Source organism: Periplaneta americana, chromosome 5 (genome assembly GCF_040183065.1).
Source record: "Periplaneta americana isolate PAMFEO1 chromosome 5, P.americana_PAMFEO1_priV1, whole genome shotgun sequence".
Classification (NCBI taxonomy): Eukaryota; Metazoa; Arthropoda; class Insecta; order Blattodea; family Blattidae; genus Periplaneta; species Periplaneta americana.
The window spans coordinates 89,413,798-89,438,157 of NC_091121.1; the positions used below are offsets into that span (position 1 = coordinate 89,413,798).

Below are 24,360 nucleotides of genomic sequence, written 5' to 3' on the forward strand. Positions count from 1 at the left end.
GACTTTTCTGCGGACCTCTGGAAAAAGAACTAAGGAAGAGACTAGTGAAGTGTTTTGTATGAAGTGTGGGATTGTATGGGTCAGGAACATGGACATTACGACGAAGTGAAGAGAAGCGAATAGAAGCATTTGAAATGTGATATGGAGAAAAATGGAACGTGTGAAGGACAGAGAATATATATGAAATGAAGCTGTGTTGGAAAGAGTGGGTGAAGAAAGAATGATACTGAAACTGATCAGGAAGAGAAAAAGGAATTACTTCGGTCACTAGCTGAGAAGAAACTGCCTACTGAAGAATGCACTGGAAGAAATGGTGAATGGGAGAATAGTTCTGGTTAGAAGAAGTTATCAGATCATAGACGACATTAAGATACATGGATAATAAACAGAGAATAGGAGGAAGATAGAAAATAGGAAAGACTGGAGAAAGCTTGGTTTGCAGTGAAAGACCTGCCCTTGGGCAGAATACTAAATGAATGAAATCAATGTTTGGGAACACACATTATTTTCGCTACATTAATAATTCTGACTAGAAACGTATTTAATTCTTTGGTCAGTGTTGATACTTACCCATATTTGGGATCAGTTGCGACTAACGGTTTTAGAATATTGTATTCAGAAGGACTTGGCATGGAAACTAATTTTCTCAAACGTAAAGCTGATTTTAGAGAACATGTATGTTTATTTAATGTATGAATTATATGTGAATGTATACATATATGAATGTTTGGACGTCTGAATGAATACGTGTGTGTTCGCGCGTATGTGTACACTTATTTATGTATATTCTGTGGACAGAGAGCAGCAGCTCACCCAAAGAGAGAATGGACAGATTATTTACAATCCCAGCAGAGCGGATCCCAGTATTATTAGGACGTTTCTTGATCACTCTTGAAGGTAGTGATGAAGATGACAATGATTACACTAGTCAACAGCGATTTTCTTAAATGTAAAATTTCTCCTGTTCATTATGTAATTTCATCTGCTGATTCCAAAAATGACGTCAGAATGTTTCTACCGACCACTTTTTTTTTTTTTTTGTAATTTTAGAAAAATTGAGTTATTTTTATTGTTTATACAGTCCTTAACATGCTAACGGAAAGAAAATATTTCAAATATTTCATTTTTTTCTTTAACTATCGACCTATAACGTTAGATCATTGTTGCCTGTGAAGTCACAATTTTTGAAAATATATTTTATTCCTCATAAGATTGTAAGAGCTAGTATTAATAATTCTCAGTTGAGTTTGAACTTACATTCATGAAACAAGTTTGTTAACCCATGTTTTCCTTGTCCTAATTTTAAGTGTGGTAAAAGTGTCTTATAAAGTGAAACATGCCTCAAAATGTTGTATAAATAGCATAATTTTTTGTTATGTTTACGGTTAGTTAACATTTTGGACAACTACTAAATATACATAGTCCAAATAGAAATGATCGGGACGAAATTGAAATACGCACTCCTGAGCCATTTATACCCGAACCCACACTTTCTGTAGTGTTAGTTGGGAGGCCGGAGGGAAAAAGACCTTTAGGGAGGCCAAGACGTAGATGGGAAGATAATATAAAATGGTTTTGAGGAAGGTGGGATATGATGATAAAGAATGGATTAATCTCGCTCAGAGTAGGGACCAATGGCAGGCTTTTGTGAGGGCGGCAATGAACATCTGGGTTCCTTAAAAGCTAGTAAGTTAGTTATGGTTAGTTAACTCTGAAAGCACACAGGCGAATTTTTACTACACTAGTTAAAACTTACGAGTGTTTTGATTGCAAAATGGATTAGGACTGGAACTGGGCCCCTGAAATCTGTTATATTCCATGTAATTCTATTAACTGATTAGCTGAAAGGATCCCATCATATGCCTTTTCTAGTTCCAATAATATGTCGGCAACCTAAGGATCATTAAACATACCGGTACTTTCTAGGAACTACAGATCAGAAGATTACAGAGAACTTGTCAGCGAGCTGATTCAGATCTATAACGTGATGGGTTGTAATATGCCTCTGAAAATAACTTCTTGGATTCTCATCTATTTTTTCTTTCCTCAAAACCTTCGGATAGTGACCGACGAACGTGGTGAGCGTTTTCATCAATATTTTTCTGAAATGGAATGACGCTACCAGGAAAAAAGGAGCCCAAATATTCCGGCAGACTACTGTTGGACACTCAAAAGAAATGTTTTCCAAGCCAAGTATAGCCTAAAATCTATTTCACAAACATTTTAGGTAAATAATTTAGGGAAGATGTTACAAGGTATCAATACTAGAAAAATTTTAATTAACTTGTAAATAATTACTTAAAAACCCTGAGTGATAGAAGAATTTTGAAAACATATTTGAAATCAGCACGAAAAATGCTGTAAGAATCACCCATTCTTTATCTTTGAACAAAAAATATGTTTAATTTTGTTGACCAGTGTTATTATTATTATTTAAATTTGTCTGGAAACTTAATGCGTATGACAAAGTGAGAAGTTTGGGTTTACTCAGCTCAGTATCTTCATTGTAAAAGTCAGGAGGTTGTGGTTGTCTCCTAAGAATAAGTGAAGAGTTTGTTGAGGTAATAAACATCTCCGTTTAAAAATAAAACATTTTTCATTCTTACAAAATTCATTCACACTCATATACAAGTTATAATTCATATTTCACTAATGTTAAAATCTCATTTTCTGATTACATTTTTAACATATTCCATTTCTCAACTTCTCCGCTCATGGGCACTTTACGAAAGGCAGTCTGAAAACACGTACGGCGCGATTAGGCAGCAGTATAAGACAGTTTCCTCGTGTGACGTCATTTGTCTGCCTGACCACACAGTACGGACTGCACAACTCGTGTATAACGCATTACAGTCGACGACGTTCCACTTCCGTGAAGAAGCAGACAGACAAGATCATTAATTCATCCAGCCCTAACCAGATGTCATGCCTATCGATTCGGTGTAGATGTGAACTTATCGTCTTTTTTTTTCCTTTCTTTCCCATTGTTGGGAAATTTCGATGCTGTTTTATGTTACGTAACTTTTCAGCCTCTTACACTTCAATAATGCATGAAGAAAAAAGGTTACACAGCACTAATGTTAGTTGAAATAGAGGAAACTTCGATTCCATGTTTTAAAATATTGAATGTTTAGCAACTCCATTTGAAATGCAAGTATTATTTTAGGACACAACTTCTTAAGTAGAGGTTAGATCTGAGAAATTAGTGAGTTGGAAAAGACTTTCGAATCCGATTTTATGATAGCTACTTTAGAACATTTATTTTTTAAATTAGTTATTAAACAAAATCCTTGCAAATGCGGATTGAAATAAAATAAAAAAGTAAGATAGACGCTAACTACAAAATAAAATACTTTTTTTGCAGTTCTTATCTCTTTACAAGTGAATTTGTAATCGGTATGTTATAGTGTGATAGTTTGAATTTTGACGAGTATTAAAATTTTTGTAACTGAATGTTAGAATTCTAAGATGGGTTGCACATTTATATTAAATAAAATATACAATTTTCTCAACTTCATAGCTATATAATATTTCGTCCGTTTGACTTTGAGGTACTTCGGCGAACTTGATGTTTTGAGTCATTTTCTTTTTCATTTCGTAGGAAATTTCTGAAATTGAATACCACAGTAAAGAAATAAATATTATATGTATAGAAGCTAATGGTTATTGAATTAGAAAAGGTTTCTTGAGTTCGAACTATATCATATTATGGACAGTTTGGCAAATTAGCTTTCAAATAATTTTACTAAAAATTCTTAAAACGGAATGCTAGAATAAAAAAGAGGTTACACAGACATTAAAAGCTGCTCAAAATATACTTTCAGTTGCTTGTTATACAACAATTATTGTAGTAGCGTGTTTGTAATATGGATATTAGTTCCTGTGAATTTTTCCTTATTTTTTTAATTCGATTAATATTGTAACTGAAAGCTACAATTCTAGCCAAGAACAATGAGGCTACGCAATTATCTGATATAACATAGCCAAGACAAGTTAAAAATTAAAAATTTGTGATGATGGTTTTCTTTTTCTCCATAAATTATCGGTTTATATAACGCATTCACTTCAAAGTTAAATACTTCTGTTCATTATAAATCCAACGGAAATAATATAATAGTGCAATACAATTATTACTTTAAGTTTTACAGAAATATCTCCCCGAAAAGAGGATTTTAATATATAATAAAATTCCGTTAATTTTCGTCGTAACATATTGTTTACAAACTATGTGATATATGTTGGGGTTATTGAGATGGTTAACAGTACTTTTTGGTAGTGACAACACAGAGAAAAAGGAACAACAGGATATGCTGTATCAACAAGTCCGGCCATAAAAATGCATTCAAATCACATCACATCTAATAAACACTAACAAATCTGTAATATTAATAATTAACATTGTATTTTCTTATGTCTTTTGGCAACAGTTTATTTTAATTACCCTGTTTTAATTCACGTCACTTGGTGACAGTAATAACGTGCACATCTTGTTTGCATAATTTCAAAAGCGTTCATTTGCCCGTTGCATAGTTCGGTTTCATCGGTTAGTTATCAGTCACTGGTGGCTTCTTCAAATGTCGTTTTACGTTCTTCAATAGGCAGATAAGCGGGAAAGTGAACGCCTCTTTCCAGTTTGTCTCTGTGCAGTGTCGGTCGTTGTTCGCTAAACATGTTGGCGTTTCCCTGCAAAAGTAAGAAAATACTTTATATAATGTACAGTACAACACATAAGGATAGGTTTGGAAAAGTTGTCATTGGAAGAGAATAGTTAAAAAAACACAAGATTGACCCTTTCTGACCTGAATTATTTTCATAGAGACACTATGGAGAAACAAAAAAAAAAAAAAACGAAGCAATCCTCTTTCTAATAACAGCTGGCCAAGGAACTGGCGGGTGCTACAATCTATCGATAAAGAACGAAACTACTTCTGAAGATACCAACTGGCATATCAGACAAATAATATGAGTCAGAGATTACAAAATATTAGTGATTCCAAATGAAATCATTAGAGAGGAAAGGGTTAATTAAGCTATGCATAAAGTTATTTAACAGGAAAATGTAGTCTGCTCAAGCAGGAATTGAAGACGCGACCAAGAGCAGCTCTTGGTCGACTTTTACTTGTCATAATATTATATGAATACATATAAAATATCTGTTAGAAGATACCAGCCTCTAGTTAAAACAAAGTGATAATGAATAAATACGCCTACACTATTCATATTCGATGCAAAATTTTGAATCTACGAAAGTGACCTTTATACACCGAGATCCACTTAGGTTTACAACCAGTGCAGAGCGCTACAATTATGTGAATACTATACCGCACCTTATATTTCATGAACACAAAGATTGCAATGTGTCTAATTCAAAGCTATTAAAAGTGCAAACAACATATTTAAATGATGAAAATAAGAATACCTAAATGGAGTACTGCCGATACTATGTATTTCCCGTAACTGCTATCTTTTCTAAAAGACAAACTGGAAAATCAATCACAACGTAAAGGTAAAAATAATCCCGTACGTGAAAACGAACGTTCCCTGTAAACTGTAATTAATTTTTACAGCTACAAGGAGCCACTAGCGTCTTGAGCAGAGAACTTTTACAAAAACTCACAACGGAACGGTACCCACTTAAGAAGAAGCGTTTGTAATAATATTTCAAATATAGCTACATGATTATTCAGGGCCTCTGCATAAGACTCTAAGGATTGATGGATTTCGCATATTTTCTCAGACAACCAATTTTCTCCAACGCGTTGTTTAGAAGTTACGTGATATTAGGTTATGACGCAATACATTTTTTAATTTACTCCAATGCAATTTACAGCAGGTGTTAAAGTACAGTTTACAATTTTGTATACCGTTTGCAGCAGATGTTTGAAATTTTCACTCTGAACCGCATTGCATTCATGACATCTTTGTAACACTGACAATGGAACTCTCTCCAATGTACCGCTGTGGAGTAACGGTTAGTCTGACTGACAGTGAAACGAGCAGGCTCGAATTCATATCCTGATTGGGACAAATTATCTGATTGACATTTTTTCCGTGGCTTTCCCTAACCTATTAAGAGAAACTTTCGGCATTGGATTCCGGACTTATTTCGCTGGCATTATCACTTCATCTCTCTCAGGCACTACATAACTATCACAGCTTATAAAGGGTCCTAAAATAACAAAATAAAGAAAACTCTCTCCAATATGAAGAATCTCTGGTAAAGTGGGCCAGAAGCAGCGTTTATCCGCTAAATCAGTTGCTCTCAGGTGTAAACTGAATTGATATACACCACACTCTTCACAGGTCTCCAAAGGAAAAATCAAGGGGAGTTAAGTTGGGCGATCGCGCTGGTCATGCAATGGGTCCCCTCTTCCTATTTATCGCTCCCCATAGGTGATGTTGAGATGTGGTTGCACAGTAAGAGTGGAGTGCGTCAGAGCTCCGTCGTCCCTTCGCATCTCCACGAGCAGTGGCATTATGTTCTAAAGGTAAGCTGCTCCGTTCAGCTGCTCAGCTAATCCACTGTATGTACTCTAATCTCTAACCTCGACTATGACCTCGTCAAAAAAGACACAGCAGATAAGGATGAACGTTAGGGGAATATGTCAATCCGATCATAACAAATTACAATGTTGTCAGCTTCAAAAATTTTGTTATTAGCTTAGGGTATGTACACGTTGGAGCAACGATAAACGATAAGAGAAATAATCTAGCGACTCGTTGGTATTACCAAAAAATCAAGTTTTCATATAGGAGCAACGAGGACGGGGAAGGGAACATTTTGATTCACCAGTAGAAGATATTCTATTCATCCACTTAATGAAAGAAGATATATAGGAAATATCAGCTGCTAAGTTCAAGGTTAATGTAACTTAAATACGTACAAAATTGAACCCGTTTCTCATCCCAAAGATAGTATAAATTCGTTCTGTTGTGATTGGTTCTTGTGATCACATAACATATGACGAATAAATACACAACTGATCAATTTGTCACTATCTACAATAATACATTTAATAAGCCGAAATAATAATAAATCGATTAATATTCGGATATATTGATAACCACCGGTAGTTATACAGATTAATATTATCTTAATCAGAGATCATATGAACGACAAGAGCGAAGAAAATGAAACTTTGGTTTTCGTCGCTTTTATCGTGTATCTTCGCTTTTATCGTTACTCAAATATGCACACCTCAATGATAATGCATGCTTCAATTCTCTCTGATATAGCATCGCTGCTTCTTTTATCGTTTATCGTCGCTCCAACGTGCACGTACCCTTAGTGTAAACAGACTTACTATTAGGAACGAGGGAAAGGGGGCGTAGCTCAGTTGAATATTGTAAACATTGCCACTCAAGCAATACACGCAGTGATGCATTTTAGACAGGATTGCGTATCTCCTAAACGACACGTAAGAGAAAATGGGATGTCTGACAATAATTGCTTCTCCATGCGAGAACTATCATCTCTCCTAGTTTGATGCAGAGGTCCTAAATCACCGTATCCTATAACGAAAACATTATACAAGGTGATTTACGACGATTTACCCCCATTTACGGAGCTTAATTCCTAAGACATTCTGAGCAAAAAATGTCATCTAAACATTTGTCCTAATCTCAATATTTTCAGAGTTACACTTATTTGAAGTTATAAATAAAATTTCATTTTTCTTTTGTTTTAAGGGTAAAAGAATATTACAATTAGAGGATAAACTATTCAGAAGTATTATTTCTTTAATTGGTTAGTGTTCTTAAGCTAAAAATTTGTTGTTAATTGCTCTGTACAGATTTGTTTTCAGTGTTTAACTAAAAATTACATTATTCTTACGCACTTGTCACAAAATTGTTACAAATCATACGACTTTAGGAACTTGATTCTTCACAGTTTAATTATGCATCCTAATGTACAGTCTTGAAGAATTTACAAGTGCGGCGTGATTTGTAACAATTGTAGTGATAAATGCGTAAGAAAAATATAATTTTGTAGTTAAAAATCGAAAAAGTATTCCGTACGAAGGAACTATGAAATTCACAACACATATTTAGCTTCAGAATATTAGCTAATTAAATAAATTATACTCCTGAATAGTTCATTCCTTATGTGAAATATTCTTTTATCCTTAAAATTAAAGAATAAATTGAATTCTATAGATTCAAAATCCCCTATATCCACTTTCACAAATTAAGGGATTTTGACAGTAACTGGTTCCAAATATAGCGAATTTTCAACCTAACAATGACTTTTAACAAACCTCTTGCTTTAAATTTAGTGGTGTTTTTATTAGAATACATTCTTAGCAAGTAATATGTAGGCATAACTCAATTATGAACAAAATTGTCTTTTGCGGGTTTTGAATCTAGAAGATTCAATTGTATTTGCACATAACTTCAAATTAGTGTAACTCTGAAAATATTGAGATTAGGACACATGTTCATGTAACATTTTTGGTCAGAATGTCTTTGGAAATAAGCTCCGTAAATGGCGGTACATCCTTGTGAATCACCATGTATACAGCTTTTACTTCAGAAATTCTGAGTAATTATAAGCCACTCACCTACGCAACGCCTCTGTATGTACACAGGAAGAGAGATAGCAGTGTCAGCGTCCAACTATAGCCATACGCCGTCCGGCTGTCTGTAACAGAGGAATGAAATAATTGTGAACATGGATTCTGTGTCTGATTTATCTTGCAGGGATATGGTTTAAATGCTGAGTATTTCAGTCGTGGAGTGAAATTGGTGGTTCATACAAATGCTACAAATTTCACGACGAACATAAGTAACAGTAAATCTTCACTTAGGTAGCAGTCATCGCAAATCAGCTTAGAAAAATAATCCATTATTTATTTATGTCTTAACATTAACTTATGTAGAATGCCCCCTGAGCACGAGTATGTAACTTACTCTTTCTGTGGTACTAGAGAGTTCTTACACAGGATGTTTCAGAGGTGGCGTTACAAACTTTCAGGGATGGAGGCGAAGGGCTCATGTATCAATTTGAGATAAGGAAACCTTGTCCGGAAATGACCGAGCCGAAAGTTACAAGCAAAAGTAATTTTGTGGAAATGAAATAATTTTATTCCTCTGTGTATTTATCTGTACATCTTACACATACTGTATTCATCTGACGTTGTTTACGTTGTCTACTTACAGTATTCCATTGAGTGCGCTGTCTGAGGGGTGGGGACAGGAAACTACACTAAAGCAATGCAGACGGCGTAATGTGTAACGGACATGGTCGGTTCTGATATGCACGTCTATAGACAGCAGTGTACGTGTACAAGTTGCAGTGTCCAGTCGATCAGTCCTAGTGAAATGGAGGAGTACACGAGAGCGGAATAAGCAGACCTGATTTTCGAATACGGACGAGCCAATGGGAACAGTAGACAAGCTCACAGATTGTGTCGGGGCAAGTACCCACGTAGGAGACATCCGGCCCATACCATCTTTCCACGACTGTTCCAAAGGTTAAAGGAAGGAGGGCACGTGGTGCAAAATTACAATTCCATTTCAACACAACTATTTTTCCTTATAACTTTCGACTCAGTCATTTCCGGACCATGGTTCCTCATCTCAAATTGATACATGTGCCCTTCGCCATCATCCCTGAAAGTTCGTAACACCACCTCGGAAACACTCTGTATAAAAAAATCAACTTTGTTCTAACAATAAAGTATTATTATTATTATTATTATTATTATTATTATTATTATTATTATTATTATTATTATTATTTAAAATCACATGACAAACTACTCAATAATTTTCGTTCAATTACGGGGTCCTTAATTCGTCGTTATTAGCTCCGATTCCATGAGTAGTTCATAGATGTCGATAGTACCGAGACAATCCAGAGTGCACTAAGTCGGTGGATCTACAATACCCAAGTAATGAATTATAATAATGAAGAAATGTTATGATGTCATATGGAAACCGAATTACCCCTAAAAATTTCCTGTGTAGCATTGTCTAGATCACGGGCTTCCTAAAAAAAAAAAGTCAGAAATTCTGGATGGACCGCGATTTGAACCAGGGCTCCCTGACATAAGCTCAGCGCTCTACTTCTGAGTCACCGTAGTGGGACAAATCAATAATATTATTTTATATTGTTTATCGTCGTTGTTCCTGCAATAACTCCTATGTGCAAAATATAACATTTCTGTGTAAGAAGAAAAAATATTATTTATTCATTCTGTGGTAGCCGTGCATAGGAGATTGTGAATTGTTACATTTTCGAAAGAAAGAAATATAATTACATATAGGAGATTTTATTATTTGGTGTATCACTATTAAAGTTATTTAATAGACCAAAAATCTGAAAATCGATAAATATGTCACATAGAACTTATTGCAGGAACAACGACGATATTCAGTTCTTCTAGAAATCAAGAATAAAATTAAAGTTGCATATATGTGACTGATTATACCAGTGTTTTATCAATAAGCAGAACAAGTCAAATACCACCAACAAATAACATACGTTACTACAATAAAAATAACATTAACACAACTATTTAATGGATAAACAACAGGAAGGCAAGTTTGTAGAGACATCAGTGTAACGTCAGTTAAAATGTTGGACGTGCAGCCTGAAATATTAAAATTCTAGGGTTTATTATAAGACTCCGAACAAATCCTTTCGGTTTTCATTCTCATCCTTTACCATCGTTCTTCATTCGTCCACTAAAACCTAGTGTAAAATCTGTTAACTGCGGAGGAATCGCCGGTTTTCCATACTGGGTCACCGTTGTAAATTTAAGATAGTTCGTAAGGAGAAACAACGATAATTATTCATGAATAATATTTTTTCCAATACTTTGGGATTTGAGGATCTAATAAACCGTTCTTTTAAATTTATCTCTTCATTTTAGGCAAGAAACAAATTAAGAAAACGGTACGAGAACTTTGGAGTTCTTGGTCATTTTACACTTATAGATTTCAATCGAAGTCTTATTAATGTTTTATTTCAACTCACTATTTATCATTTGAAACATTCTCGAATCAATTTACATATGAATACAAAATTTTTACAAAATATGTCCAATAATTTAGTACAAATCCCTCCCTATATACAGGGTGATATAGGATCTCTGTAACAAAATCTGTGGATCGATAAATCTCTTAATGAGAATCATTTTTCGTAAAACAACCCGTGTTCTCCGATGCCTGGTGTAGGAACTACGCGACATCGGAAAAAGACGTGTTTTAGTGACATTTACAGTTAATTATGAAATAAATTATTCATTTATTTCTTCAAGTATCCATGCAGACAGGTTGCAAGTGTCGTGTCATTTTAATGCCCCGTTTGAATGGAGCGCTCTTCGGAACACGTCTCCGCTGCTCATGGAGGATGTACCCTTAACGATGTGAGGGGACATGTGATTCAATATAACGTCCCAACTCCAATCTGGTTGCACGAGCACATCTGAACAACATCTACAGGGATCAATGGATCTGGAGAGCCGGACCTCTTATGTAGCCAGAGTGATCACCCGACTTCACACTCTTAATTTTGTGTTTTTCTTCTTTTGATACATGTGAAGTAATACACCACTCGAATTAACACCAGAGAGGAACCGACTATGTGAGTATTAGCTTCTTGTGGTCAAATTCGACACAGGCCGATAACTACTTCTACGACGATGGTAATGAATGTAATCACGTTCACGGTAGGCACTTTGAACACCTGTAATTTGTCAGCAAACATATTTGAAAAATAAGTCATTTCAGAACTGTTAATGTCACTAAAACCTGTCTTTGCTCCTAAACGAGGCATCGGAGAACATGGGTTGTTTCAAGAAAAATGATCCTCATTACGAGATCTATCGATCTACAGAGTTTGTTGCAGAGGTCTTGAATCACCCTGTCTAGACAGATAGGTCTACACTGCATACTCTAAACCAGGCATGCCCAGCTGTGACGTAGAATATCTTTTATGTGTGTGCCTGCATGGTATTCTCTAGATTCTACGTCACTGTTGCACCTCGACTGAAGGCTAGATCTGCCCCGGCTGGGCATGACTATCATGACCAGCTTATCGGTAACAATGATGCAGAAAACTTGTATTTGAGCGAAAATTTCGAAATCGGTTTTTGTAGCATTAGCCTACAAAATCATCTTTTCTTCTTCATAGAATGATAAATTAATGGTGTTGTGAGACTCGGAAAAACATTTGCTTAAAATATCAATTATTCAACCTGGAATAGCTAATTCTAAACGCATATGGATGCCAGAATGTGAAAGTTAATTAAAAGTCTACAATGCAGACAGCTTAATTTTTTGTTCTTTAAACTATGAATACTATAAACATGCGACAAAGCTGACATGTTTATTTCTTCCTTGTCATTATTAAATCCAAAACTCTGTATAGGAATGTCTGAAATGTGACGTGTTAATACACAGTATAATTTGGATTTTTGTCGTTCCTGTTTCGTGTATCAGCATTAGTTTTATTGTCGGAATATTATATTGCCCTTGCATGCCGTCTCGTTTATTAATACACGAAAATTGAGACATACACATGCACTGCACAAGCGTCGTGACTGTCCACAGACAGTGTTGACTCTCTCACGCCACCCTCTAGGTCATATGTGACAACAAATAATTGGATGTGAGTATTAGAGTCGTGCACAACCTGTTACGAAAAATAGAAATGATATATTGCTACTGAATGCTTGGCGCTATAGACAGTATGCAAAGCTCTTCCGTCTGGCGGAGTGGTCCAATGTTCGGTTTAACGAATGTCATAGTCTTTCTCTGGTGGACGGCTCTGGATCATGAAAGACAGATAATATTGAGCCATCCAGGAGTTCCAAGAATCGTTGCATGGACGCGATAATCATCGTATATCTTTCAATTGATGTTTTCTCCTTTCTCCCCATTAATTAATTAATTAATTTATTTATTTATTTATTTATTTATTTATTTATTTATTTATTTATTTATTTATTTATTTATTTATTATTGATTGATTCATTCATTCATTCATCATTTAGATATTGAAACAGCACGCATCATGAAGCTACAATCTTTAGAGCTTGAGAGTGCTTTCATTTTTGTTAATAACATTTTATCTCCTTTTAAATAATAATACATCCACTTAGAATAACTAAAGACACAGGCTATATATTAACAACTACTCTTTCAGACGTAGCCTACGCATTTTGAGTTTAAAATATGTACGTTACAATAGTGTGTACTTATTTGCTCTTCTATTTTGTAAGTAATTATAATTTATTTTATTCCTGTATTTGTTTATTTCATCTATGCATTACGCTTATTACCTTTTTGTTACCGGTCTGAATTATATATTTATGAAGTTAAATGTACCAAAGTGTACAATCAGTTATAACCCTATTTCAAGCTAACACATTTTTTAATTAGGAAAAGTAATTTCCTTCAATTGTTTTTCCATTTGTGTATTTAGAAAATGTCATCAGAATTCCTGTATGGTGAAGTGCGCTTGGGGCTCTGTCTTATATAGCTGTGGTTCTGTCTAGCCAGCAAATCAGGCGCAACCGCTTGAAAGTCTGATATTCGGTTGGATGCTCAACCTCGCCGATTGTTCTGCCATCGGTCGAATATAAACCTGTTCTAAGCGCTGTTCTGCAGCTCTCTGATGAGTATATAAACACTGTCCACAGTGATACTATTTCATTTAAAGAATTTTACTATGCATAGTTAAATATTCGTCGAAGAAACTGTAACATCCTCCATGTTATTCAGCTAGCTCAAACCCGCGAAGGGCGATGAATCCTTAACATGGCTTCATCCGGCAGGAAAGTGAAGTTGTCTTCCCCGAGAATTGCTGAACATAAAAGAACGCTATCCTTGTTAGAGACCTCCAGACAAAACTTGAATCATTGCACTCGCACACGAGTGGATAAATTATGCATTTTAAAACGTCATGAAATAAAATACGAGCTACAGTAAGAAAGTTACAAATTGAAGTAGTGATCTATATTTTATGCAATATACTGTATGTTGTAAATGTACGCCTAGACATACTTTAATCGACAAATATGGGATATGGTCTGCTCAAAAGAATTTAGAAAACGTTCAAATACATATTATAGGGTGAACCATAAGTAGTGTCATTAATTTCAGGGGGTTATTTTTGATACAATTTATTTAATACAATTTTACTCGTTTTTGCTTCCTTTTTGAGACAAAAATTGTTTTATATGAAGAATTTCATAGCTGTTGATTTAATTACCGATATGCTTAGTCAATTTCAGAGAGCAGTGTATTATGGTAATAAATGATGGAAAGAATTTTAGTTTTGTCCTTTAAATGTCTATAAATTTGATCTGAAGATATGTTATATTGTAAACTTTCTTTGCAAAACGAAAAGTTATATTTGTTCGAATGAAAGTTCTGCGTATTTGAAGGGCAAAAATAAAATTGTTTCAATCATTTCTCTCCATACTACACTGCTTTCTTAAATAGACTCATCATGTTTGGAATTAAATCATTCTCTTTCCCAAAACACGCTATGAAATATGTCATATGAAATAATTTTTATCTCAAAAAGGAAGCCATTAGCGAGAAAAATTGTATTAACTTTGTATGTGAAATATCTCAAAGAATAACCCCCAGAAATTAATGATTTTAATTACTGTTCAACCTGTACGTGAAAAATAGAAGAATATTATAGTTAAAGTATTTTTTTACCAACATTGGTATAACTTAGTAACATGTTTAAAAACAGATACTCGAAAATAATGTTATCCATCCCGATACAGACCTAGACACAGTTATGCACTTACAGTTCAAACAAGATCCAGCACTGCGACCTTTCAAGATCTATTGCGCTAATTCTTTAACTCGGCACATTCTCAAAACAACATAGGCTGACTACACTAAGGTTCGCTGTGTATCCAGGTTTCAAGCAGACAACTCTACTAGTCCCTAGGAGCACTTAAAATCGTCAACGAAGAGGAGGAGGAAATATGTCCTCTTTGCAGTAGAGGCGAGACATGACATTTTATCGGAGTGTGAAGCCACAAAAGCTCTGAAGAAACGATTACTGACAGAGACCTTCATTACACCTAGCAGGGAGCACTTGGCAACATACGATATATTAAATAACGCTAAATTCTGTGAGAATGTGGGAACATTTATGGCAAAGGTTCGGCAACTGTAGGTGGAACTGGCTGAGGGGGAGGGGACCGTGGAAATAAGGGAATGAGTTATTTATTAGTGTTGCAATGGGTAATATTAACACAGCAAATAAGCTAATTAGGGGATAATGTTCTGTTTGTATTTATTGTGTTTTTTCTATTTGTTTTTTATTGCGTGTGTATATGTTATTTTATATCTTACATTTATATTTATAGTTTGGATTATTTATTGCAACCTTAATAAGCAATTGAATTGAATTGTATATATATATATCAATCGTCTAGTTCAAAAGTGCGACAACTCAAAAAACTACTTTTGAGATATCTTCAGTTGAAAGTTTCAAATAAATCACACAGAAAGGAACACTAAAAAATAGCAATTTTTTAGTTGTCGCACTTTTGAACTGGACGATCGATATATATATATATATATATATATATATATATATATATATATATGTGTGTGTGTGTGTGTGTGTGTGTGTGTGTGTGTGTGTGTGTGTGTGTGTGTGTGTGTTTTCCTTCCATACTTACTTACTTACAAATAGCTTTTAAGGAATCCGCAGGTTCATTGCCGCCCTCACATAAGCCCGCCATCGGTCCCTATCCTGTGCAAGATTAATCCATTCTCTACCATCATACCCCACCTCCCTCAAATCCTTTTTAATACTTTCCTCCCATCTACGTCTCGGCCTCCAAAAACGTCTTTCTCTCCAGTCTCCCAACTAACACTGTATATGCATTTGTGGATTCGCCCATACGTGCTACATTCCCTACCCATCTCACTTATTCCTTTACTGTGGTCGTACCATTCTCAGGCTTATTGTATGGATTCATAACATGCTGTTTTTTTACGGGAGCCCTTCGCCCAACCCCCAAACTGGAGGTCCACCCCTTATCGGCTGTCCGCGACTGCTTATTCAATATATTCGCAGCTACCCTCCATATCTGGAGGCCGCGTGCTCTATCTGCAACCTGAGGATGCGCCATGCCGTGGTGATAGGGACCCACAATACATGGTGTTTTCCTTCCATCTTACATTTATTGTATTTTTATTTTTTTTAATTATTTTTGTGAAATTTGGTATGAAATTATATTAGTTGTAATTGTGATAATTCATGGTAACGGTAGTAATAATAACAGTTACTGTTGATTTACTATTTTATTATTAGTAGTATTCTTTTGTTTTCTTTTAAAATGCAAACTGTGTATAGTTATAGCACGAATGGCCGTGTGTATCAATAAATGCACTTCATTCGTTCATTCATTCATTCATTTAGTCCCTAGGCCAGCCGGCGTTCGGGGAATGCTATGGAAGGAGAAATGTTGTCGGAATGATGTATAAGCCTAAAATGGAGAAAAACCCCAATTGCGACCTTGTTCGCTACAAGCGTCACTATGAATGTTTCAAGAAACCTAGTTAAATTTTCTTATCGTCCTTGGAGTCCTTCCATCTTGGCTGGATTCAACGAGTGAACTTCGAATCTAGCAGAATACTTGGTAACTACTTAGAGTAACTCCAGTAGAGATGGCGCACATTTTGAAATTTTTAGTCCCACTCCCTTCTTTGAAACGAAAAAAATAAGATTCTTTCCTTAAAGTGTCCTTACGCAATGCTTTTTCTTATTATTAATGTTTCGCGATCATAAGTATTTCAGAAGGATATAAAAAACTTGATTTTGAAAAGTGCTGGAGTGCGCTATCTCTCCCGTATTGCTTGGGAGAGTTGGCGCATGATATGGGACAGATGGCGCACAGAATGGAATTCAGTTCTATATTCTGATTTACACTTTTTATTCACAAAAACACTTATACACACAATGGTATACTAATCATAATGCTCATTTTAGTTGGTTCAAGTTTTTTTTGTTTGACACACAATCGTATACTAATCATGTTCATTTTAGTTTCTTCAAGTTTTTTTTGCCTGACATCATCTCTGCCACACGTGTTACACATGCCTAGATTGTTATACATTGTACAATTCTCATGTAGCCATTGTTCGCACTTAATACACTTTAACCAATCATCTTTCTTTTTCGTAGTAAAATAGTTCTCCCAGCATTCTGCACATTTGTTTGTGTCTGATGATGGTGGATCTTCAGCATTGCTAGGACCGGCACAACTGCTATCATATTCAATTCGCTTCGTCTTCCCCCTTTCTGCGGGACCCTTCTTTGCTTTCTGCATGGATCTTTCAATTTTGTTTTTCTCCTTTTGTTCTTTTGCCCTAAAGAGAGACTTCTTTCTCTCCAGGTTTTCAGGTGAAGTTAGTTCCGATGCAGGCTGTTTTCTGATGTTTGATTTTTTGGATGGCAGTTTAGGAAGAGGACTTACTTCCTGAAGAATCTTAGTTGGTGTAAATGTTTCTGTGGAATGCGAAAGACGATCAATGGTTTTCCTAGGGGTTTGTGATGCTGAACTCTGTGTTTCTGGAGAGGAATGTGACGAAGGCTGTGTTTCATCCGGAGTAGCATCTGCAATACAAAACATGTGTTCAGATATGGCATGGGGATTCAGAGGGTATATGCCACATGCCCTGAAACCATTGACCGCATTGCCTACGGAAGCAGCTTTCTTCCAAGCGGTGCCCAAGAGGTAGCCCACTTTTGATCTGGACAGACCCTGCTTCCCTTCGTTCTTCATTGCAGCTTGAGTTTCTTGATTGAAGTATTGCTTCAATGGACTAAAAAAAATGCTCTATCCAATGGTTGCAAGGCATGGGTAGTGTGGCTGGGCAAACACAACAACACTACATTGTTTCTGTCAGCAAGTTCTAGAAGTTCCAGGGAAGTGCAATGGGAAGCATGCCCATCAACAATTAACAGATTCACACCAGGGGATTTTTTCACTAGGAATATCTCTTTAAACCACCTAATGAAGAGTTCAGTGTTTATATAGGCCGATTTAGGGTTCATGAACACATCAGATCCTGGCGGTAGTCCGTCACACACGTCTCTCTTCTAGTTGGTTCCTTTCATAACAAGAACTGGAGGAAGGAATCGCCCTTCAGCGTTGTTACATGCTATGACGGTGACAGTTTCTCCCTTCTCTGCAGAGGTCAGGACAGAAACATTTTTGGAGCCTTTTGCTGTCAGAACTTTACCTGCTTTGTTAATTATCTGAATTCCTGACTCGTCCATATTAAATATATTTGCAGGTTTGTCGAACAACCGATGTTCGGTCATAATCTTTTCCAATAAATCGAAGAAACCCTTCACTTCCTCCCGGGATAGGCCCTGACCTCTATTAACAGACAGTCCTTGTGACTGCCTGAGACTAATCTCAGGGTTGCGTTCCAAAAATGACATCATCCAATCATAGCCCGCCTCTTGTTTTTCCATATTGAAAGGATGTTTTAAACCCAGTGATTGGGCAAATTGGAAAGCCATTCGTCGCACCGATCTTTGGTCTGGTGCAAACCCCGACGAAGCAAGACGTTTGATATGTTTCGCCAACCGTTTCTCATTCTCCCTCCCAAAAACTCCTTCAGGACCAAGAACAGTTTTGGTCAAACTGTTAGAGGCTTTCCTCCTTCGAATAGTACTTTCAGGGATGCCGTAATACCTAGAAGCCTCTCTGATATCAATGTCCCCTTTTGTAATGCGTGTTACTGCTTCAAGCAAATTTTCCTCCTCCCACTGACCTCGTGCAGGAACTCCAAGCTTCCTTTTGTATTTTCTAGGCATCGTTTCTGCGATTACCTACATTAAAATGGAATAGATAAGGTATTAATCAAACAATTAATATTAAAATAATAGTGAAAATATTAATAACTGTGTTTAAAATGTTTAAAAATTTATAATTTTGTTACTATACATTTCCTAAATAATTTTTATTACTTTGCTAATTTTTAATTATTTATGCCCAATTTCTGTCCAAGAATAATCAAATATTACGATTTAAGTATTTCATACTATTATTCATTCAATCTATTCATTTATTATTCATAATTATGTTCAGAATATTTGTTTATATTGCGTGATGTGAAGTTAAAAATCGCGCCATCACTCCCCATAATGCTATGCGCCATCTATCCAATTCTCAGGTATAGATGGCGCACATGGCATACGCACGATGTGGGAGACTAACATGGTCGACAGTGCTTGAGATGTGTTGTATGAAACCCGTGGGTATACAAGCGATTGATATGGCAATGATTTAATACTTCTTTTCTGATAATTAGGGCCTTAAATTATCAACAAAGTAAATTTTCACTAATTCTGCAGTGCACTTACCTCAAATATCAAGTTATAGCCGCCAGAATAACAACAAACGGGGAACACAATGCCACTACACATAGAACTGGTAAGCTACTGAAAACATGTGCTGCTTTGTAGAACCATCTAGCGGATTACGACCGAGCTACTGACAGTGCGCTATCTCTCCCGGTGCGCCGTCTCTCCGGGAATTACTCTACTTGATAAGACAATGTAAAACTTTGTTCATTGAAGTAATTTACATTCTGTTTCTTTGTTTGTTAGAATCACTTCGTAATTTTTACGTAAACCTGTGGTTCAAGTTATTATAGAATTTCTCCGCTTCTGTACTTTAGTTAATCATGAAACATTCAGAAACGCTTTGTTTGTAGCTTAAACGAAGAAATGTCAACTGTCATATGTAAAACTGTAGTAACTGTATAAATATTGATGCTGTCTGAAACAAACAAACATCACAGTGAAATAATACACGAAAAAAGACGAAAGTAGTTTCTTCAATGTTCGTGACAAATGTACAGGAAATTGTGTATGTGTGTGAGTGCGTGTGGAGTGGGTTCAGTGTGCCGTGCTGTACTGCCAGGAGATTGCCATGGAAATTACTGTGCTTAAACAAACAGTACAAGGCAGATGGGGCGTACAGCTAGGTAACATTATGAAATATGAAACCCGTATACACAGAACGAACCTATGGTTACATTATTGAAAAACTAAAACAAAACAAAAACGGAAGAAGGAAAAAAAAGATTCACTAAAATATACACTCTCTTGTGTAGTATTAACAGACCGATATTTTCCTCTTCGTTCCAGAAATAACAATTTGTTCTGCGTGATTTCATAATCTTCAATGTTTGATGACGTTACAAACTGGTGCTACCACAAAGCTCAGATTTTCTGTATTGAATGTGGATGTATTCTTTATGAAGTCCGCCTGAATAGCGTAGCCGGTATAGAGCTGATCTGTGCTCAAGGTTGCGGGTTCGATCCCGGCCCAGGTCGATGACATTTAAGTATGCTTAAATGCAACAGGCTCATGTCAGTAGATTTATTGGCATATAAAAGAACACCTGCTGGACAAAATTCCGGAACAGCGGTAACGCTGATATAACCTCTGCAGTTGCGAGCGTCGTTAAATAAACCGTAATTAATAAATTAAATTTTTTATGATGCAAGGTATGGGAAGTTCGGCAAAGGATAGAACGTCTCTTTTCCACGCTGTCGGTCCGGGTTTAGTTCCTAAATAATGCACATTGTACTTGTCGTGAACATTGTTTTGTAGGGCGTGTATTCGGTTCATGCCACAATTCCTCCATTTACAATAGCGTACATGTATGTATAACAATGCTTGAGAAGCATGCGTTTGAATTTCACTTGTGCTGATTGTTTTGTTCGGCATTTTATTAGGTTTTCTCTAGTTACGAGGTGAAGGTAATGTAATCCTACAGTAAATTCTAGAACTCATCTCGCAAACATCATTTTTGTTATTATATACTTTATCTCACTTTGAAAGAGGAACAGAGATTAAGGGTGTTTGAGAATAAGTTGCTTAGGAAAATGTTTGGGGCTAAGAGGGATGAAGTTACAGGAGAATGGAGAAGGTTACATAACGCAGAACTGCGTTTACGTGACATAATTAGGAACATTAAATCCAGACGTTTGAGATGGGAAGGGCATGTAGCACGTATGGGCGAATCCAGAAATGCATATAGAATGTTAGTTGGGAGGCCGGAGGGAAAAAGCCTTTGGGGAGGCCAAGACGTAGATGGTAGTATAATATTAAAATGAATTTGAGCGAGGTGAGATATGATGATAGAGACTGGATTAAACTTGCACAGGATAGGGACCGATGGCGGGCTTATGTGAAGGCACCAATGAACCTCCGGGTTTCTTAAAGGCCATAAGTAAGTAAGTAAGACTCTATCGAGTCCAAATAATAATAATAATAATAATAATAATAATAATAATAATAATAATAATAATAAATACATAGAACATAAAATTATATATTGATAATCAGACAGAAGATTTTCGGCTCCCATAGAGAACGTTAGGTGTAGAGCTCATGCATTTTTTCAAGACACTCCCCCACTCTTCCTACAGAGCTGCGCACGATATCGGATGAGTCTACTTACGAATTATTGCGAAATGAGTTAGTTTTTGTCTTAAACTCGGTAGACACACGCCCGACCTTCCCGTCTACTTTTACCCTCTCCACAGAAACGTTGTTCCCGTACAGCACATCGCGAGTGTCGTGACAAAATGCATGAGCTGTACGTCAATTACAGGAAGGTCAATGTAGTCATTGTTACGCTCCCTCCGTACGTCATGGGACATGACGTCTTGTTGCTGTGTATGAACCGAAAATCCGCCATCTGTTGATAACTCATACGAGGAACAGATTTAATGCTGAGTGCAGACGCAACATTTAGCCATTCACTAGAATACCGACGGACTTCATCTATTATAACTATACAAAAGTTTTCATGAAACCATGCAGACAATTTTTTCCTGTTATCTGAATGTGTATGTAGGCCTAATATGTAATAAGTCCTCCCATGTGACTCAATTGATGGTTTATCTGACATCAGATTCAGCGCATTTGGGTTGAATTCCATGACAAGTAGACAATTATTTCGCTTCTACAAGAACTGGGATTCTGCTTTAACTTGTGTAATTTTATGTTTTCTTAATAAAGGACTGTCCGTACCGTAGCATTGTGATCTCAGGCATCATGCCTGGACTCGCGTTATGGATTGCACACTGGTTCTAGTCTTTATGAAGAAGACATTTTTATGAAATTTTGGCCAGTGTATGATACTGGTGCCCACCCAGTATCGTAATGAATTTACATGAAGCTACACTCGGTAGCGAAATCTGGTTACGAAAACCAGAAAGGCTCCAACCACTGGACGATCATGATGCTAACCATGCTATACCTCAATTTCGATTGGATGATTGTTCACCTCTACTGATTCATGTGGACGTGAGGCCAGCAACTGTATGGTTGGCCTTGACTCTTCATGGGGTGTCGCGCCACGGATTTAATTTATTCTGACCACATGGTGAGTAAGTTAAATCTCGTCGTCACTTATAAATAGCTCATTTTAGTGAAGAATCCGAGCAAGTGCGTTAAGTGACAAAACGTTTGAACGTTAATACATGTAAAGCTTTTCTTCTGTGGTTTAAGTCATAAACGTTGGCTATAAGTCTAGCAGAATTAGAATTGTCGCGTCATTTTCCTTTCATAGGGACTGTATTTATGTTTCTAGTCTTGTATTTATTCGAAGTTACCTTACCTATGCTGACAAGATGACTAGGACGTTTCTTATGGTAATTTAATCCTTCAAAATCCTCCTAGAGTATGTAGAGACGGAACGCACCGAAAGATGTCCAGTAAGGTAGATGGGGGTAATTGTAAACAGGGGGTAATTGTAAACAAATGCTGTGAGAAATACAAAACTGTCAATATAAAAATTTTAATTCGGGGGAATATTTAAATTAACATATTGGCTAACCTACAAAGCAGTTTGGCGCAAAATACGAGTAACTCTTTAGTTGTGAACGAATGTTTTGTTATAGTCTACAAAAAAAGTTGAGAAAGAATTTTGCTTCATCTTCATTTTTTACATTGTAAGTAAACGTACAGTGCTATTTTTTTAAGAATATATTGTTTTTATGAGTAATGTATAGTAGTTAACATTTATTATAATGGTTTTGAGATCTCTCATAACCTCCGTTCATTAAATTATGACGTGTTTACATTTGCCCCATAGTTTTAATTGCTTGGGGGTAATTGTAAACATGTTTCTTTTACTATGGTTACATTTCGTACTTTCAGTAATCAAAGAGATACCCACCCAACTACACTGTAGATGATTTAGAGAGGTTTGTCACAGATGTGAAAAATAGTAGCTACAGTTATCGTGAAGCTCAGGAGAGGTACTGAGTTCCTATATCGTCAAATATCATAGGTTAAAGGGACGAAATGTACCAGTGACCAATATTGTAGTTGGAAGGAGTACAGCTCTTTCTTCTGAAACAAAACAAAAAAATGTTCTGTTTCTGATAGCTCGTGCGAAAATTGGTGTTTACAATTACCCCCCTCTCAAAGGGGTAAATGTAAACAGGTGGGGTAAATTTAAACTAGCAATTAAAAGATGAAAAAAGTCAAGCTTATTATTTTAAACCCATTTTCAGGGTAAAGAAATATCTAAAAATAACACAATGTTTCTTTGTCATGCTTACCGTTACTGAAGGTTGTGTAATGTTGAAATATATTTGAAATCAGTGAAAAGTGTTTACAATTACCCTGGTATACCCTACTCGAAAGGGCTTGTAAAATATATATTAGTGACTTAAGTGTATGTACATTCACCTTACAGATTTTTTTGCACGCAAACCAAGCAAACTGTCATTGAACACTAGATAGTTCTTAAAAAGGTTACTTTAAAATTCCAGAGTTCATTCATAATATATACTCAAATAGTAAGGCTCTGTGTTATTGATTTTCATTTTAACTTAAAAGTAACAAACGACATTTGCTCTGTACAACGGCTATAGTCGATACATTATGCGTACAACCCACCGAGAAGGATTGGCAGCAGTTGATTTCCTACATATGAATTTATAGCTTCGAAGACACGACACAGATGTTTCAACTAGTTATCAAATGGTCAACATTTGCATTAGCACGCCTTAAAATGCCCTCCTAATATTATTTTATTTGAAAATAAATACAAACCCATCAAAACATAATTTCAATATTGTCCATATTTTCAGACACTCACCTTTATGACTATGTTCGTATTTGACATCGAGTAAAATCCTTACATATTAACAAGAAAAACAGCGCTTTAACCTTTAAATGTATTAAATTATCGTTCTTGTAAAAGTGTTATTATGAATTGAAACGAACAAAACTCTTTGCTCTTCGACAAAACACTCCAATTCCGTTTAAGTTTTGAACTTTTGCAGAAATCAATTTTTCCCGGTATGCTGAAGCATTGTGTTGTTGG

At 35.9% G+C, this 24,360-nt stretch overlaps 1 protein-coding gene across 2 annotated transcripts in view; it reads right to left on the reverse strand.

Moving 5' to 3' along the window:
- Window positions 1–2,447: 2,447 nt before the first annotated feature.
- Window positions 2,448–24,360, reverse strand: part of LOC138699962 (uncharacterized) — a 377,861-nt gene continuing 355,948 nt past the window's right edge. Inside the window, exons 6-7 of one of the 2 annotated variants that reach the window (XM_069826199.1) lie at window positions 8,562–8,637; window positions 2,448–4,683 (exon numbers count right to left, since the gene is read on the reverse strand). In XM_069826199.1, the coding sequence (XP_069682300.1) occupies window positions 8,606–8,637 (32 nt within the window). In that variant the 3' untranslated portion in view covers window positions 2,448–4,683; window positions 8,562–8,605. Of the gene's footprint in view, window positions 4,684–8,561; window positions 8,642–24,360 lie in introns of both variants that reach the window. The other variant, XM_069826198.1, reaches the window with a different exon arrangement.